The sequence below is a fragment of the Equus caballus genome, chromosome 3, assembly GCF_041296265.1.
Source record: "Equus caballus isolate H_3958 breed thoroughbred chromosome 3, TB-T2T, whole genome shotgun sequence".
Lineage (NCBI taxonomy): Eukaryota > Metazoa > Chordata > Mammalia > Perissodactyla > Equidae > Equus > Equus caballus.
In genome coordinates, this window is record NC_091686.1 from 8,922,897 (window position 1) to 8,943,052 (window position 20,156).

General features: G+C 39.0%; 1 protein-coding gene across 1 annotated transcript in view; it reads right to left on the bottom strand.

Annotated features, from left to right (window-relative positions):
- Window positions 1-5,150: 5,150 nt before the first annotated feature.
- BBS2 (Bardet-Biedl syndrome 2) overlaps window positions 5,151-20,156 on the bottom strand; it is a 34,422-nt gene continuing 19,416 nt past the window's right edge. Inside the window, exons 13-17 of the mRNA XM_001492983.6 lie at window positions 19,288-19,419; window positions 18,661-18,798; window positions 17,872-17,984; window positions 6,420-6,568; window positions 5,151-5,717 (exon numbers count right to left, since the gene is read on the bottom strand). Of these exons, the coding sequence (XP_001493033.2) occupies window positions 5,611-5,717; window positions 6,420-6,568; window positions 17,872-17,984; window positions 18,661-18,798; window positions 19,288-19,419 (639 nt within the window). The 3' untranslated portion in view covers window positions 5,151-5,610. The remainder of the gene's footprint in view (window positions 5,718-6,419; window positions 6,569-17,871; window positions 17,985-18,660; window positions 18,799-19,287; window positions 19,420-20,156) is intronic.

The window sequence follows — 20,156 nt, forward strand, 5'->3', positions numbered from 1 at the left end:
AGGCTGTCCATTTTATTACATTCTTTTTTCCCTGAACTGTTCTGGGGGTTACACGATAACTAGCACCTATGTGTGTGGGGCTGCGTGGGCGAGTGTAGGTGTCATTGCATCTTTAGTTGAAAGATGCTGTTCTCATTCCATTCCAGTAGTTTCCCTGTTTCCTTTCTCTTTTTTACATTTATTACTAGCTTTTACTTTGGGTTTTACTAATTAATAGGAACAGCATTGGGCTTTTCTTTTATCTCCTAAAACTTGGAGTACTAACCCTTTTGTAAAGTTTGCACTTAAATGAAGAAAATGTCTCACTTTCTTTTAGGTTGATGATAGTTCCAAAAATTTTTCGATTTTGCCCCAGTCAGTAAAAAATGTTTTGGCATATATGCCCATTATATGAATATTTATCTATAAATTTTACACATGTACTAATATTCAGTATTATTGTAAAACAAACACTAATTTTTAAAGGATGAGATTAAAAAAATACCTAAAACTAGTTCTAATATTGTCTTCCCACACCCACATGGTAATGGACCATTTTACATGCATACTATTTTGGAGACTACAATTGTTTACCCATAGTGTAGTGACACTCAAGTGGGATTACAACTACCTTGTCACTATTGGTTTAAATTTCAAAGCTTGCCTTTTAAGTTCTTGCAGACTGAAGGTCATCCCTATAATATTACTTTCACTCACTTGTCTTCTGATGTGTTTTCATGAGTGGAAGAGAAGGGGTGTGAGGTTCTGGTTAACGCCCTGTCAGTGGCATAACCCCAGGAAGGCCCAGGGAGTGATGGGCAGGTGAAACTGTTGTGTGCCAAGCCTGGATAATGGTTTAAGACTCACGGCTCTAGGTAACATCGAAGAGGCCAACTTTTCCAGTTCTGGAGTGCTGAGTCTAAATCTTAGCATACTACACAAGTATTCAAATGTGCTTATTAGTGTCTCCTTAATCTCAATGTGTTTACGGTCTGACAACACAGCAGGCTATTCTATACAGTACAGAAAAGGATTTTAGTGTCGGAGGGGAGAGAATCCCTGAGAGCCAGACTCTGATGTTGCTGTCAGTTACATCATCTCCAGCCAGCACCTCTGAGTCTGTGAAGGAAGGTGTGACTTGCAGGTAACCTTTCTGCTCTGAGAATGCCCAGTGACTGAGAAGCTGCTTTTTCTTACTACTTCACTCTTCAACTTGATTTTTAGGGCCTGGAGCCAATGTCAACAAATGTTAAGTGACAAAAGAGGAATTAAAACATGGGCATCTTTTTTATACTTCTTTCAGATAAAGCTATGATGTTCACCTATATGATAGATGGCATCTTCTCTCAATTCTTAATAGTGAACCTCCAATTCTTATAATTCCTTTTAGTAAGATTTTCCTCCCCAAAGAGAATAGCTATATTTTTTTCAGATTATATAAGTAATACATGTGCACTGTGAAGAATTAAAACAACGTGTAGCAATATAAAGTAAAGGTCACCTAGAACCCCACCATCCTGTGCCAACCACGGTGGTGCTCTGTAATGTATTAACTTGGCTAGACTGAACCACATTTCCCAGAATTCCCTTCCCTTTGTTTCCAGTTAGGATGAGTCACAAATTCTTGGGCAAAATATGGAGCGCCAAAATGAAGCAGTAGCCATTTGGAGCTCACACATGTTGTCGCTTAGCCCTTGGCTCACCCCGTTGGTGTGAACAGCATCAGCCTGCAACTGCTCCAGCCCTCCTGGATCTTCCTTCAGCTTCTCTGATAAAGGGTCTCAGTTTCTGCAGGAAGCCCACACCATCAAGGTCAGAGGCAAGAACTGACACAGATTTTAATAAATCTTCGTGGGCTCCAGCTCATGCCTGTGGGTTCCAGCTTGTTCTTCCCAACTTTATGTCCTTTCTGACTGCTGGCCCCATGGGCCTCAAGCTCCAGCATCAGACAAGAGAATGCGGCCTTACAGAGACTACTTCAACACTTCCTACAATTGTGTAAGGTCAAATCCCCTTTGTGTGTTAACCATCATGGAAATTAAGCACATTTTCATAAAGTTATTTTGAGAGCATATTAGCATCTCTGTTAAGAGGTGGAAAAACAAAAGGCTTAAGGAAGATGGCTATAAATAATCTAACTCCAGTCCCTCATTTTAAAGATGTGGAAAGTGAAGCCTGGAAGAGAAAGAGGCTGTTAGGTTTGCAACCTGGATTTTCTACTGCTCATTGATTGCCTCCCACACTCCACTGAATATGGGGATTTCTTTCCCACAGAATATGGAAAAAGATCAACGCTTGGGCTACCTCTCCCAGACCAGTATTTCATCAATGAGAAGTTTTGGCTGCATAACCTCTTCAATAGCCTTGTATGCTTATCACTACTAAAACTGAGTGAGAAAGTACAAACCCTGTTAAAAGGGTCCTTGAGAGAGAGACGGTGACGGCAGAGGCAGGCTCTCTAGCCGTAATGAACGGTGACGGCAGAGGCAGGCTCTCTAGCCGTAATGAACGACGTTCCTACAAAACAGATGATTCCTTCTCTGGTCGATGTAAAATCAGTCCAGAGAGTCTGAAACAACTTGGGAATTGCCATGTGGGATCGTTTTAGGAAAAGCATATTTCTGTACCATACAGATAAAAAGATGACTGGGGAGCTAGAGCGTACAGTGTGGGCAGGGGCCAGATGGGAAAGAGGCAGAAATGCAAAACACCAGGCTGCAATGGGTGTCTTACTGTACTTTAGTTTCAAAATGAGATTGGAGATGATTTAGTTCTATGATCACAGGACTCAGCATTGGCAGATTTATAACTGCTAATTATAAAATCTGAAACATTAATAATTTTGAAAATCATTCTTATCAAGCACTTATAGGGTTGCATAATAGTTGTAAAGATCTAGTTCTTTGATTTTTGAAGCTACTGACAGGCTTACTGAGGACAGACAACCCCAGGGAGAACAGAAGATGCTTTTCTATGCTCAAGGCATTGGCTCAGTACCATGGGGAGGATAAAGCTGATTAAGATGCAGCCCCTCTTCTCACTTAATAGGGGATTAAGATTTATATAAACGCAATGTAATAAGGGTTAAGGAAAAGACATGGGGGAGGAAAGGTCTCCTGAGGAAGGCGCATCTGAGCTGAGCTTTGATGTATTTGGATTGGCAGAGTGGGAAATAATAAAAACTATACTTTCTCTAAAATATTGAGTACCTGAATCTCGGAGTAGAGGGTGACTTTTTTAAAGATTGGCACCTGAGCTAATATCTATTGCCAATCTTTTTCTGCTGCTTCTCCTCCTCCTCCCCAAAGCCCCCCAGTACATAATTGTATATTCTAGTTGTAGGTCCTTCTGGTTGTGCTATGTGGGATGCCGCCTCAGCATGGCTTGATGAGCGGTGCTAGGTCTGTGCCCAGGATCCGAACTGGTGAAACCCTGGGCCACCAAAGCGGAGCATGCAAACTTAACCACTCGGTCACGGGGCCGGCCTCCACTTGGAGGGTGACTTTTTAAAGAGGATGTTCAAAAAATGACTAAAAAGCTTTCTCCCAGATAGCAGAATCCTCAAGATCAGGTTTTAAATGAAGGCTGACTGTTCACTTAAAGCTTCAACAAAATTCAGCAATGAAACAAGAGTTTAAGCTATAGCTTCTAGAAGGCACTCAGAGTCTGTTAGAATAGAAAAATGTGGCAACAAAAGAGAGGAGCAATTGATAACCAAACAGTTTTTCTCACCCCGACACTGAGCCTGGTGACTTCTAAGTGGATAGAAGAGGTTGTTGAAAGTTGTATGAATATTTTCATCCAATCCAATCTTTACTTGCTTGGGACCAGTTTGGGATAGCAGAAAGGGCCACAACTACTTGGTTTCAAAGCTCCACACCGTGACTTATAAAGCTGTGGGATCCTGTGGAAAACATTCTACCTCTCTGAGCTCAGAGATACTAGTGTCAAGAGGATCAAATTAATGTGAAAATAACCTACTTGTAACCTATAAATCAGGACTATTTAAAGATCTCTTCCTGCAGGTCAACCCCTTCAAGCCTTGCCCATGGATATTTTTAGGTCTAAGAAGGAAATTTTTTGGCTAAAGAACAACAGAATGACCTTTGATGAGATTATTCTGTTAGGGTCCCTAAAAATCAACAGTGCCAAACAATTTAAAACCAGCACCAACTAGAGACTTTAATCTCAAACGGTATAGCTTAGACTGTGGCTAAAACAGAAAAAGTCTCAACAGTGGACTCGAGTTTTGCCAGCAGCTCTAACTCTGGCCAGTATGAGTCCCTGCACGCCAGTCTCCTCTCTGAAGCAGATACAAGATACTTTACTACTTCAGGGATTACTGAAAATAATACCGTATACATGCATGGCTTTTGAGCTTATAGGTTGAAAATGAAGAACAAAGGTATTACAGGGGGTAGTCTCATAAAAATTAGGACTCCATAAAGGTCACTTTTCAAAAACAGAAAAGATAATCCTAAATGGCCAAATGGAGAAAACTAGTAAAATTAATTTACCACAGAGGAAAGGCCTTCTCCCCCAGCTACTTATGAATGCTATTAAGATGTGAAAAGTAATGTCTTAGTCATTAAACCAGTCCTGAAATCTACCTTACAGCAAAATCTTAACTCTTGGGGAAGGAGCTGCTGGCTGTTGACACAAGCATCAGCTTTCCCCTCCCTGTAGGCACAGAGCTGGATGTTTCCTGGCCTCCTTGCAGGGCGCTGTGGCCATGTTCGCTGATGGAATGTGAGTGGAAATGATCGTGTGCTATTTCCAGACCACGGCTTTAAAAAGCTTTTCCTTTTCCGCTGGCTTGGATATAAATAACGGCAAGGCCCCAGGACAACCCTTTGAGAAATAGGGTTCCAAGTGAGAGAATGAAGCCCCAGTGCCGTAAGGTCTTCATTGTATGCAGTGAATGTGAAAGCAGTCACCCAAATCACTTTCCTGCTGCTTATTTCTCCAGAAAGCTCAGGCTGAGGAAGGGTGCCCTGGAGGCCGACACAGCTTCATGATTAAAGGAGTCTGGCTCCCTGGGTGACCGCAGAGAAATCCCTACATACACGGGAAATAAATGAGGCGTTAGGAATTGTGAGGTCTGTTTCAGCAGCTATTACTCCAACTAACATCACCTTAGTATGAAACTTTTTAAAAAGAAAGCACACAAATTGAATATCCACATTTTTGTTTTTCGCCACATAATACAAATGGTTTATGCAATTCTGATAGGGTGGTGATTTTATAATCAGTCAATACAAATTACACCTTTAAATTTTAATGAAAAAGTAGATAATCTATTTTAAAATTACAAATTCAATTACAATTTCAAGAGAAAAGATGTCTCTATACATCTACTTTACATACATACAGAAAAACTGGACTTTGAAGCCCTAATGTTTCACAAGTACTCACCGTGCTCCATACAAACCTAGCACCACTCGGCAAGAGCACGGCTGATCTTACAAACAGGAAGTGAATATATTTTTCAGACACAATGCTTTGTTCATTTGTACAACTCACCAAGGCTTCTCAGCACCTTGGGGTCAACAGGATGTGACCCAAAGCAAACCAGCCTACATTTTTGGGGAAACCATTTTCTAGGCACTTCACTACCTATTCTTTCCTCTGCTATGAAGAGGCGGTCCCCACCCGCATGATTCTGAACAGCATGTTGATGTTGTTGCTCCGGATCGCATCCCGACAGGCAGTGATCACTTGATTCTTCGGTTTTCCAACTGGATGAGAAGAAACATCCAAACAGTATGATCAAAAAGATTAAAAGTGAAATTATCAATCAGAAGCCAGTTTTAAAGCAACATAAAACTAGGGTATAGGTCACGCAAATTTAACTAATTTATTGGTACCACTGCCTCAAAAAGATTCCTTTGTGAGGGAATTTATCACAAACCAAACCCAGAGATCATCTCCAACTTAGAAACCAAAAGTCAGTTTTATAGAAAAGGATCAAAATCATATCCACCTAGCAAAGATTATGCCTAAAAGGAGGTCAAAGCAGAAACCCCAAACAGCAGATTTCAGCTATAAATCTCTGGCTGTATTTCTGCTTCCTTTGGTTTATTCTGTTGTTCTTTTTCTAAGTTTTAAGCTGGACACTCATTAGTTTTCAGCCGCCCTTTTTTTCTAACAGTGGTATTCAGGGCTTTCCTCCTGGGTATCTGTCACTAGGTGTTTCCATGGAGGATCCTCACAGCAAGATCTAAGGAAAGGAGCTGCACGAGTCCTTTCCCGTTGAAGTCTGGAGACTGACTAAAGCCAAAGAGCAGGCTGGCCGAAACTCAAGTGACTGTGCCAACGTGAGTGTTCAAGGCACCTTCACAGACAGAGGCCCCAGAATGAATTCTTGAAGCTACACCATCTTCAGTGGTTCTCACACAAAAACTGCAGACCAATTACAGTGCTGCGGAAAAGAGGCTTACCACGCAGACGGCCTGCTCTCTGAATCGCTTGATTCACTGCTTTGAGGTTTCCCAGCAGCTCTGTGTGGTTGTTACAGCGAATCTTATATCCATTTAGCAAGTCTTTATTAAGGTCGTAGAGTTCCATATAGCGACTCTTCATCGTTTTCCTGTGTAAATCAACAGGAATTCAACACCATTGCACCTCGATCTGGCAGGCTTAAATGAAAAAACTTGCAAACTTCTCAGACACAAAAAGCAAGGAAAACAGCAGGTTCTTAACTGTTTTGTCATTAAAACAGGATGACTGCTAAAGTTTGCTTTGAAAACATTAAGTTTCTATCAAAATATTTTCTCTTTTCCAAATAAATGGAAGACAAGTGACTTTCCTGGATTATTGGTCCAGGGTTTGTCTGAATTCAGGAACCAAGAATTATCATGTGCCCACTGTGTGGGGTGGGTAGGGAAAAGTGAGCAAGGCAATAGGCTATCCTCTAAGTTCCAGATTAATATTCATTAGACAAAATGGAGCTGTTCTTAATAAAGTATTTTTAGACAACTAACAGATTCAGCCTCATATCAAGCCTCTTATCAAAGTTTTAAAAACAAAGGCATAAAATTAAAACCACAATGAGATATTACTACACAACAATGAAAATGACTAAAATAAAATAAACTGATAAACCAAATGCTGGCAAGGATGTGGGGCAACTGGGACTCTCCCGCACTGCTGATGGGAATGCAAAACAGTAGCTACTTTGGAAAATGATGTGGCAATTTCTTATAAAGTCAGACATACACTTACTATACAACCCAGCAATTCCATTATGAATTATTTACCCAAAACAAATGAAAACATGTCCACACAAAACATGTATGTGAATGTTTATAGCAGCTTTATTCTCAATCACCAAAGTCTGAAAACAACTCAAATGTCAATTAATTGGTGAATGGATAAACAAAGTATGGTATATCCATACAATGGAATACTATTCAGTGGTAAAAAGGAATGAATTACTGACATATGCAACAACATGGATGAGTCTCAAAGGCCTTACGGTAAGTGAAAGAAGCCAGACTCAAAAGGCTACATATTGTATGGTCCATTGTTATGACAGTTTGGAAAAGGTAAAACTATAGGGAGAGAAGTCAGATGAGCGGCTGCAGGGACTGCAGGTAGGGGAGGCACAGATGCAGAGAGGCACAGGGGTGGACGCACTCTACATCTTGCTGGTGGCAGGAGCAACACAACTGTATCAGTTCCTCAACATTTACTGAACTGTAAACCTAAAAAGGGTGAATTTTCTGCATGTATATTATAAATTATATATCAACTAACTTGACTGTAAAAAATGAAAACAAATATACATCTGCGAGTCTCTAAATGAACATATAAGTAATTCAGGAAAAAAGGAACAGATTACTGCTCTCCAGTTTAGCAGAGTCAAATGCCTAAAACCAGTAACATCTCTTTGACTAAAAAAAAAAAAGCCAGAGAGAGAGAAAAAAAAGAGGAGAGGCTTAGAGATAAAGTTAGCCAGAAAAAAGCAAAAATCTTATATGCCTCAGAGAAAATAACTGGAATAAAATGAATTGGAAAGTAAGAGGTAAAACTATCTCAATTTACAAATTTACAAGTATACATCTAGAAAAACTAAAAGATAATTTACTAAAGTAGCAGATTATAAAATCAACATACAAAAATCAATAGTGCTCATATATACAAACAAAAAACCAGTTAAAAGATATAATGTGGACGAAAGATCCCATTTACAATTGCAAAAAGAAAATACCTAGGCTTAAACTAAACAAATGTCCAGTATCTACATGAGGGAAACCATAAAACATGACTTGAAATATAAAGACAGACCATGTTCTTAGATAGACGGAACATCATTCTAACAATGTCACTTCTTCCTAAGTTAATAAATTTAACATGATCCCAATAAAAACACCTGCCCTTTTTTTCTGGAGCTGAAAGAACTGATGATAAAGTTCACTGGAAAGAGCAAACAAGCATGAGCTGCCAGGAAAACCACGAAAAAGAAGAGCAGCGGCAGTGAGGGGGCCTGAGCCGTACCTGACACTGAAGCACACAGATCCCCTAGAAAGAAAAGAAGGGTCTGTCAAACGAGGAGAAAGACAGACCAACAGAACAGCCTAGGAAGTCCAGAAACAGACCCACTGCATATGGAAATATGATATATCATAAAGGCAGCATCTCAAATCAGTGGGGAAGTGGCTTTTAAAGTAGCAGTCCTGAAACAATGCAATAGTCGTATAGAAAAAGATAAAACTGAATTTATTACACTGAGCACCAGGATAAACTCCAACTGGAACAGAGACTTAAATGTGAAAGAAGAAACCCTACAAGTCCTAAAAGAAAGCATAGGTGAATTACTCTATAGCCTGGGAGTAAGGAAAACTTTTCTAACTATTAACTCAAAATGTAGAGGTATTAAGGAAAATATTGATCTATTTGATCTATTTAACTACAAAAAATTTTTAAAAACCTTTTACATGGAAAAACCAAAAATAAAACAAATGACAAACTGAAAAAGAAATTGGCAACTTATATCACAGATAAAGGATTAATATACCTAATATATAAACAGACAAAAGAAACAGTTCACACACACACAAAAATGCAAATGGCCCTTAAAACAATGAAAAGATGCTCAACACTGTTCATAATAAAATAAATGAAAATTAAAACTGCAATGAGACGCTTTCTCACCCATCAAACTGGTAAATACCCAAGAGTTTGCCAACATATTCCACCGGCAAGGCTGGAGGGAAACGGGCACTCTCATAAGTTACTGGTGAGAACGCAAAATGACGTAACACCTATGGAGGGGAATTTCGCAACATCTTGCAAAATCCTGTAGGCATTTATCATTTACCCCAGCAATCCCATTCTAGGACTTTTCCCCAAAGATATCTTGGCAAAAACATGAAAAGATTATGTAGCAAAGCTATTCACTGCAGCGCTATCTGCAAAAGCAAAAGAGCAATCCAAAGGCAGGAAACTGGCTGAATAGACACCCAGGAGGGAGTGCCGTGCAGCTGTGAAAACACACACCAACTATCTCTGTGCACTACTGTGGACTGACCTCCGAGATCTATTTTTAAGTGTAAAAAGCAAGGTGGAAAAGAGGACCAGGCCATGATTTATCTACAGAGTGAGATGCGTGTGTATTTAAATTTTTGATTGGTTGTTTATAGTGAAAGGGAGGGAATAGGATAGAGGTGACAGGAAAGAGATGTTAGACTTTTTGCATACATTTTACAGAGCTGACTTTAGAACAATATAAAAGTTTTAATAAATATGTAATAAAATTAAACCAAAAAGGAAAAAATGTGAAGCCCCCAAGATTGAAATCAAAATGAACAAAATGAACTTAACTGTGTATTCAAATTTGTAGCATAACCAAAAAGAGAGGAATTATTTAAAATGATTTTAAAATACAGTAATTTCACTGAAACTCCTTACTGGAATATAAAGACACAAAGAACTAGAAAAAAATCTTAAGGTATTTTTCAGCAATCACATTATTGATAGTAATATTGAGATTATTCTTAAACGTGTGTGTATTATAAGATAAAGCAAATAGTTATGCTGATACTGGTTGGAGCCATGATTTCCAACGTGAGAGAGAAGATACAGCATTAAAATCAAAGTCAAGAGCCTGTGTTCATAAATTTGGAAGGGAAATAGTATGAACTCATGATACATTTTCTCACTGAAAAAATATATCCATTTCCTAGCTCTATCCATTGAAAAGGGCTACAAACAGGAACCAAGCCAGGAGCAAGGAGCATCTCGAATGCTCAGCCTAGGATCTCTAAGTACCATTTCCCACTAAAAAGAACCAGGACTCCTTAGAGAAATGGCTCATTCCAGATTTACAGCAGGAGATGTACCAGATAAGCCTAAAAAATATCTTGTTCAAGAGAACAGGGAACTAACAAAACTAATGGGTTATGTCCAAAGGTCACTGCAGCCGACCTGAAGAGGCTTCTGCTGGCCAAAAACAGGACAATTTAGCCATCATAAAGAAGAATTGAAATGGACTGAAGCACATTAAATATGTTAAAATACACGAATTTATAAGGATCTAAAAATCTCATTGGTCAACTCAGAGGCTGCTAGAGAACCAACTCATTATTTTAAAGCTGATAAATAACCTGTCTTTCCTTACAAACTATACCTCAGGTAACTAAATAATTCATTAATTCATGAGGGAATGTTATTCTTTTTGGAAGTATTTCAGCTAACATATGACAAAGAAATAACAGAATTAGAATATCACTATTTTGCAAACCCCAAAAGAAATAATGGATCTAGGCCATGATCATCAACAGCTGATAATGTGATAAAAAGAGACAAGTAGATATTAGATGTTTCCTTATGGAAGTACACAGCACCACTTATGAGGTATTCTTGCCAATAAAGTGAACCCAAATCTGACCAAGCCTCTAGATCTAACTACCATTCTAACAGAAATACAGCCGACAGAAGAATACTACTAAACATCACCACAGAGATACAATCAGCAAAATCCAAAATGGGAAACCACAGGAGAGAGAGAGAGTTAGGGAAGAGAAAGAGTGAGCAAACAAACAAGTGGATTAAGAGAGACTATCAAGTGAGGTTAGCATCATGGCGGAGTGAGGTCTCTCAGAAATCTTCCCCCTCCAATATACAACAACAAAAAAAATCCATACCCCAACAGAGGACATCCAAACAACACAAAAAACGAGAGAGAGATCCACACAGCCAATGACGAAGGGTGGAGAGCCTGGAGCCCCCCTCAGGGGAGCTGGAATGGGGTAAGAGAAATCTTTGCTCCCTCCCCTAAAGACTTCGATGGGGACCAGAGGAGGCCTCCGAGAGGGAAGGAATGGAGGAAGGGACCTTCGTTCACAGGAACTTCTTCAAGGACTCCCTAGGGCCCCTGCAGCCTAGAGGGAAGCCCTCTATGGGGATGAAAGCCTTAGCGGGGAACAGGGAGGGCAAGGGGTGGTGCCTCATCAAGCCAACACCCCAGGAGACCAGATAGGAAGAGCAGAGGGAGAAAACCCCAAGAGCACACAGGAGAAAGCGCCCCTCCCCACCCTGCTCAGTGGGGCTCCAACTCCTGGTATTTCAGCTTGAAGGCAGGGGGCTCAGAATACAGGGCACTTGACCCCCACCCAGTGGTGATAGGTGGTAACTGCGACCTAAGAATTCCAGGATGAGGAAAAACAGCCTCCAGCAATATCAAACACTATATTAGATCACCAGACCAGAAAGAAAATGACAAGTACCCAGAAATCAGTTCTGAGGACACAGAAATATGTAATCCAATTGACAAAGAATTCAAAACAGCTATCATCAAAAAACTCAACGAGGTAAAAGAGAATGTAGAGAAACAATTCAACAAGTTCAGGAGCTACTTCACAAGAGAGATTGAAACTATAAAGAAGAATCAAGCAGAAATATTAGAGATGAAAGAAACAATGGAAGAAATAAAAAAAATATGGATTCCCTGAACACTTGAGCAGACACCACAGAGGAGCATATCAGCATAATCAAAGATAGACATGTTGAAATGCTCCAGATAGAGGAGGAGAGAGAACTAAGACTAAAAAGAAATGAAGAAAGTTTCCGAGAAATATCCAACTCAATTAGGAAATGCAACATAAGAATTATAGGCATTCAAGAAGGAGAACAGAAGGAGAAGGGAGTAGAAAGCTTGTTCAAAGAAATAATAGCAGAGAATTTCCCAAACCTACAGAAGAAATCCATGTGGAAGAGGCTGCCAGATCACCTAAATATGTCAATGTAAAAAGACCTACTTCAAGGCATATAGTAGTGAAACTAGGCAAAACTGAATGACAAAGAAAGAATACTAAAGGCGGCAAGGCAGAAGAAAATAACCTACAAAGGAACCCCCATCAGGCTTTCAGCAGATTTCTCTGCAGAAATCTTACAAGCTAGGAGAGGCTGGAATGACATACTCAAATCATTGAAGGACAAAAACTTTCAGCCAAGAATACTCTATCCAGTGAAAATATCCTTCAGTTATGATGGAGAAATAAAAACTTTCCCAGACAAACGTAAGCTAAGGGAGTTCGTAGCCACAAGACACCTCCCATAAGAAATCCTCAAGAAAGCCCTCATACCTGAAAAAAAAGGGTTACAAAGCACACAAAGAGTAAGGAGTTAAATAGATTGACAGAATCAGAGGAGAACAGCAAATACTCAAGTATAGCATTAAAGACAAAGGGAAGGAACAACAAAAACAAGGATAATCTTGTCATTTTAACCACAAACTCATAACACAAGATGGAATAAGATGTGAGAAAAACAACTTAGGAGTGGAAGAGGAAAGGGACTGAATCCGTTTAGTCTAAGGAATCTAGAGGCCATAAGAAAAGGGACTATCTTTTCCAATCTTGAATAACAACCTCAGGATAACCACTAAACAAAAGAGCAGAACAGAGACACAAATAATAAATAAGGAGAAAATAAAAGAAACACAGCATAAAAAATTACATAACTCGATTGGTAGACTAAAATACACAGGATGAGAAACAAAGGAAATGCAGGATAACTGGAAAACGAGTGATAAAATGGCAGCATTAGGCCCTCATATATCGATAATTACCCTAAACATAAATGGATTGAGTTCTCCAATAAAAAGATACAGAGTGGCAAGAGGGATTAAAGAACAAGACCCAACATTATGCTGCCTCCAGGAAACACACCTCAGCTCCAATGACAAACACAGGCTCAGAGTGAAGGGATGGAAGATGATATTCCAAGCTGATGGCAAACAAAAGAAAGCAGGTGTTGCAATACTTATATCAGACAAAGTAGACTTCAAGATAAGACAGATAAAGAGAGACAAAGAGGGGCAGTGTATAATGGTCAAAGGGACACTCCATCAAGAAGAAATAACACTTACACATACCTATGCACCCAACACAGGAGCACCAAAGTACATAAAGCAACTATTAACAAACCTAAAAGAAGACATTAATAATAACACAACAGTAGTAGGGGACCTCAACACCACACTCACATCAATGGACAGATCTTCCAGAGAGAAAATCCACAAGATAACAGTGGAATTAAATGAAAAGCTAGACCAGATGGACTTAATAGACATACGTAGAACACTCCATCCAAAAACAGCAGATACACATTCTTCTCAAGTGCGCACGTAACATTCTCAAGAATAGACCATATGCTGGCAAACAAGGCAAGCCTCAATAAATTTAAGAAGAGTGAAATAATAACAAGCATCTTTTCCGATCACAATGCTATAAAGCTAGAAACTGATTACAAGAAAAGAGCTGAGAAAAGGACAAAGATGTAGAGACAACATGCTATTGAACAAGCAATGGATTGTTGAAGAAATTAAAGGAGAAATCAAAAAATATCTGGAGACAAATGAAAATGAAAACATGCCATACCAATTCATATGGGACACAGCAAAAGCCATATTAACAGGGAAATTCACCACAATACAGGCTTATCTTAACAAACAAGAAAAAACCCAAATAAGCAATCTCAAACTACATCTAACTGAATTAGAGAAAGAAGAACAAACAAAGCCCAAAGTCAGCAGAAGGAGAGAAATAATAAAAATCAGAGCAGAAATAAGTGCTATTGAAACAAAAAAGGCAGTAGAAAGGATCAATAAAACAAAGAGCTGGTTCTTTGAGAAGATAAATAAAATTGACAAACCTCTAGCCAGACTTACAAAGAAAAAAAAAGAGAAAGCTCAAATAAACAAAATCAGAAATGAAAGAGAAGTAACAATGGATACCACAGAAATACAACAGATTATAAGAGAATACTATAAAAAATTACATGCCAAAAAAAGAACAATCTATAGGAAATGGGTAAATTCTTAGAATCATACAACCTCCCAAAGCTGAATCAAGAAGAAATAGAGAATCTAAATAGACCAAACACAAGGAAAGAGATTGAAACAGTAATCAAAAGTATCCCAAATAAAAGCCCGGGACCAGCTGCCTTCCCTGGGGAATTCTACCAAACTTTCAGAGAGGATTTAATACCTATCCTTCTCAAGCTATTCCAAAAAATTAGGGAAGATGGAACGCTTCCTAACACATTCTATGAGGCCAACATCACTCTGATACCAAAGCCTGACAAGGATAACACAAAAAAGGAAAACGACAGGCCAATATCACTGATGAACATAGGTGCAAAAATCCTCAATAAAACAGTGGCAACTCGAATACAGCAATTCATCAAAAAGATCATACATCATGATGAAGTAGGATTTATTCCAGGGACACAGGGATGGTTCAACATCCGCAAATCAATCAATGTGATACACCACATTAACAAAGTGAGGAATAAAAACCACATGATCATCTCTACAGACGCAGAGAAAGCATTTGACAAGATCCAACAGCCATTTATGATAAAAACTCTGAACAAAATGGGAATAGAAGGAAATTACCTCAACATAATAAAGGCCATATATGACAAACCCACGGCCAACATCATACTCAATGTGGAAAAAGTGAACACCATCCCTCTGAGAACGGGAACAAGACAAGGATACCCACTCTCACCAGTCTTATTCAACATAGTACTGGAGGTTTTGGCCAGAGCAATTAGGCAGGAAAAAGAAATAAAAGGAATCCAAATAGAGAGGGAAGAAGTGAAACTCTCACTGTTTGCAGACGACATGATCTTATATATAGAAAACCCTAAAGACTCCATTGGAAAACTATTAGAAATAATTAACAACTACAGTAAAGTTGCAGGGTACAAAATCAACTTAGAAAAATCAGTTGCATTTCTGTACTCTAAAAATGAACTTACAGAAAGAGAACTCAAGAATACAATTCCATTTACAATCACAACAAAAAGAATAAAGTACCTAGACATAAATTTAACTAAGGAGGCAAAGGACTTATACAACGAAAACTATAAGACATTACTGAAAGAAATAGATAATGACATAAAGAGATGGAAAGAGATTCTATGCACGTGGATTGAAGAATAAACATAGTTAAAATGTCCATACTACCCAAAGCAATCTACAGATTCAATGCAATCCCAATCAGAATCCCAATGACATTCTTCACAGAAATAGAGCAAAGAATTCTAAAATTCATATGGAGCAACTAACGATCTCGAATTGTTACAGCAATACTGAGAAAAAAGAACAAAGCTGGAGACATCACAATCCCGGAAACTTCAAAATGTACTACAAAGCCATAGTGACCAAAACAGCATGGTACTGGTACAAAAACAGGTACACAGATCAATGGAACAGAACTGAAAGCCCAGAAATAAAAGCGCACATATACAGACAGCTAATCTTTGACAAAGGTGCCAAGAACATACAATGTAGAAAAGACAGTCTCTTCAATAAATGGTGTTGGGAAATCTGGACAGCCACATGCAAAAGAATGAAAGTAGACCATTATGTCATGCCATACACAAAAATAAACTCAAAATGGATCAAAGACTTGAAGATAAGTCCTGAAACCATAAAATTCCTGGAAGATAATAGGTAGTACACTCTTTGACATCGAACTAAAAAGGATCTTTTCGAATACCATGTCTTCTCAGACAAGGGAAACAAAAGAAAAACAAGCGGGAATTCATCAGACTAATGAGCTTCTGCAAGGCAAAGGAAACTAGGATCAAAACCAAAAGACAACCCACCAACTGGAAGAAAATTTTTGCAAATCATATATCCAATACAGGGTTAATCTCCCTAATATATAAGGAACTCACACAACTGAACAACAAAAAAATAAACAGCCCAATCAAAAAATGGGCAGAGGAAATGAACAGACATTTTTCCAAAGAAGTATACAGATGGCCAATAAACACATGAAAAGATGTTCAACATCACTAATCATTAGGGAAATACAAATCAAAACTACACTACGATACCACTTTATGCCTGTTAAAATGGCTATAATCACTAAGACTAAAAATAATAAATGTTGCAGAGGGTGTGGAGAGAAGAGAACCTTCATACACTGCTGGTGGGAATGCAAATTGGTGCAGCCACTAAGGAAAACAGTACGGAGATTCCTCAAAAAACTAAAAACAGAACTACCATATATCCCACTACTGGGTATCTACCCAAACAACTTAAAATCAACAATCCAAAGTAACATATGCACCCCTATGTTCACTGCAGCACTATTCACAACAGCCAAGACATGGAAACTATCCAAGTGCCCATCGACTGATGATTGGATAAAGAAGACATGGTATATATATACAATGGAATACTACTCAGCCAGAAAAAAAGACAAATTCATCCCATTTGCAACAACATGGAAAGACCTTGAGGGAATTATGCTTAGTGAAATAAGCCAGACTGAGAAAGACAAACACCAGATGATTTCACTCATATGGAGAACATAAACAAATACATGGACAAAGAAAACAGTTCAGTGTTTGCCCGGGGAAAGGGGGTAAGGGGTGGGCACAGGGGGTGAAGGGGAGCACCTATGTGGTGAGAGACAGGAAATAAGGTACAACTGAAATTTCACAATGATGTAAACTATTATGAACTCAAATTTTAAAAAAATTAATAAAAAAAATACTTTACTGTTGGGGCCGGCCCCATGGCCAAGTGAATAAGTTTGCGCGCTCCACTTCAGCAACCCAAGATTTCACCAGTTCGGATCCTGGGCTCAGACATGGCACTGCTCATCAGGCCATGCTGAGGCGGTGTCCTACACAGCACAACCAGCAGGACCACAACTACAATATACAACTATGTACTAGGGGGCTTTGGGGAGAGTGGGAAAAAAAAAAGGAAGATTGGCAACAGATGTTAGCTCAGGTGCCAATCTTTAAAAATTAAAAAAAAATACTTTATTATTAAAAAATGCTAACCATCATCTGAGCCCTCAGCAAGTTGTAATCTTTTTGCTGGTAGAGGATCTTACAAAAAACGCAGTATCTGCAAAGCTCAATAAAGTGAAGCACAATTTAAAAAAAAAAGAGAGAGACTATCAACCAAATTCAATGCACGATATTTGGTCTTTGGATCTAAACTGAACAAACCAACTTAAAATACATACACACACGTTTATGAGACAACTGGGGAAATTTACACACTGACTAGTGTCATTGCATATAGTAGTCCATTGTACAAATATATCATAATTTATCCATTATACTGCTGACTGGATTGTTTACGCCTTAGGATTCTTATGAACAATGCCTTTATGAACATTCTTATACAAACATCCGGGTTTATATGTGCACAAGTTTCTCTAGGTTATAAACCAGGAGTAGAGTTGTTGGGTCATAGGGTATGGACATTTTCAACTTTACTGATAATGCTAAATTATTTTCCAAAGTCATCATACCAATTTACACTCCTACTAGTAGCATCTGAGAGTTGCTATTCCATATCACTGCCAATTTTAACCTTGCACCTGTCTTAGGTAAATGGTAAATACTCACATGTCCCTCATCAGACGAGCATCCTCAGCTCGGACCAGCAGACTTCGGATCAGATTAGAATTATCAGCCATGTCAGCACTGAGCTTCTGATGCACTGAATGATACTCATCCACCTGGAGACCACGAACACTCAGGAATTAAAAAGGCCTGCAAACTTCCTGAAAACTAGACAGACTGAGGAGATGCTGTCTACCACATACCAGGGCCCTCTTCTTTCCCCTATTCACTTGTACCATCGTAAGTGTCTCCCATTATTTCATCTCCTCATCAACGAATTAATTAGCCTATGCTGCCTCCAACACTCAAGCTGACATTCCATCTGGATTCTTTCCACGTCTTAGCATTGGAGCCCTAGCAACACACATATTAACATTTTAGAGATCTGGTAGGAACGTTGTTATAATTTGGGGCCAGTCACAATCATTATTTTTCTTTTTCCTTTTGAATTTGGGTTGTTGGAAAGCACTAAACCAAAGAGCAATGTAGACACAATGGGTAAGATGAAGGGCTAACAAAGGAGAATGTTAATATGACATGTTTTTAAAAGTATCCCCTAAACCAAAGAAGGCAGGGTAGTCGAGAGCTAACCACTCACTTGTATGAAAGAAATCCTTCAACTAGCGAATTATCCAATACTAGTTCAATTTTGATTTTAAGAATTTGCGAAAATTCTTTAAAACACGACTATCACATAGTGTACGTATCTGTAGTATCGTTAACCCCCCAAGAGAAACATTTCACACACAGAGACCACCCTGCGCTCACGAATGCATCCACTAGGGGCCTCACCTTAACCAGCACCTTTCGCAGTTCCTCGAAGTAGACCGGGAACTCCGCTTCCACCTGAAGGTCTTCAATAGCAAAAAATGACGCCATCGACTGGATGACATCACCAGCCAAATCAATATCATCAGTATTTACAGTGATCTGTGTGCAGAAAAAAGAGACAAGTTCAGCATCCTCAGATATTAAAGACAAAGTTAGCTGAACCAGTACCTCAATTTCCCGATATTCAACACATTTATTGAGCATAAATTTATATGTGGTGATGAAGAAGACAGGGGTTAGGCCTCATGGAAATTACAAACCACATTCATTATCTCTAGGAGCAGACTACAAGACCAATCCTCTAGCCTTATAAACTAAACAACAAAATCACTCAAACAGTGAAAATGTTTCCGTTCACCTCTGTTTTCTCAACCCTTCCCAGATCAGACAAGGAGGGCTGAAGGGAAGGAGGGGGTGAGGCAGAAAACCGCTTTTCTAGAATATATCCCCGTGTCTAAGATGACTAACACCAACAGATGAAGTTGAAACACGTGGTTTTATGGTCTTGAGATTGGTGTCACCCAACTCACTTTGCACTGAATGCTAAACATTACAGGAGAAATCTGTGCCCGTGACAGCAAACATTACCTCTCCACTAAGTTTTATTTTTATATACAGCTGGCCACCATTCCGTAAGGATGTGAAACACACTTGAAACGGAGCGTTCTGAATGTTAGTGTCTTCTGGTAACAGAAAGTTCTGGCTGAGCCACATAACAACCTTAAAATGAACAGGATGAAATGAACTTCATTTTTAAAGTATAGTCATTCTTAAGAGTTATCCTTCTTTCTAGTTTTACTGCCTGGTAAACAAACAAAGAAAGAATCATACTTCCCCCCGACCAAGAAAACACTAATCACGCTCCCTGTTCTCACCTTACACGTGTTCTTGAGTAACATTCATAATTATGTCTGGCCCTACAGCATACATGATTTTATAGCATTTTCAACGTAAGCAGAATCTTATATGCAATGTAGAAACAATTCAGGAAGGACACTAATTCTGTTTACACAATAGCTCTTCTGTGGCTATATACTGGACAAGGTAGTCTACTTAAAACTATTCCATTCCATTCCTTAAAAAAATTTTAAATAAAGAATGCATGCGCACACGAAGCACAGACACAGAGGTACATCTACACAATGAGAATAAATTTTAGTATTAATAATAATAGTACTTTACCGTGGTTTACAACACAGCTTCCACATGAGAACCACCCGTGAGGCCTTTTGGAAGGGCCCACCTATAGTTTCTGGTTCCACAGGCTGGGCAGGGGCCTAAGAATCTACAAGATTGCAAAGCCTCACTGAGAGCTCTGAAGTCCAGCCAAGGTTAAAGGCCACTAGTATTAGTCCTCTAAACTTTACGAGGTACTGTCACACCACTTACATAATCTTCAGGGGCCCCTCTGAGCTACGACTAGCCTCACCTATAAGTGAGGATAAGGAAAGAGCCTC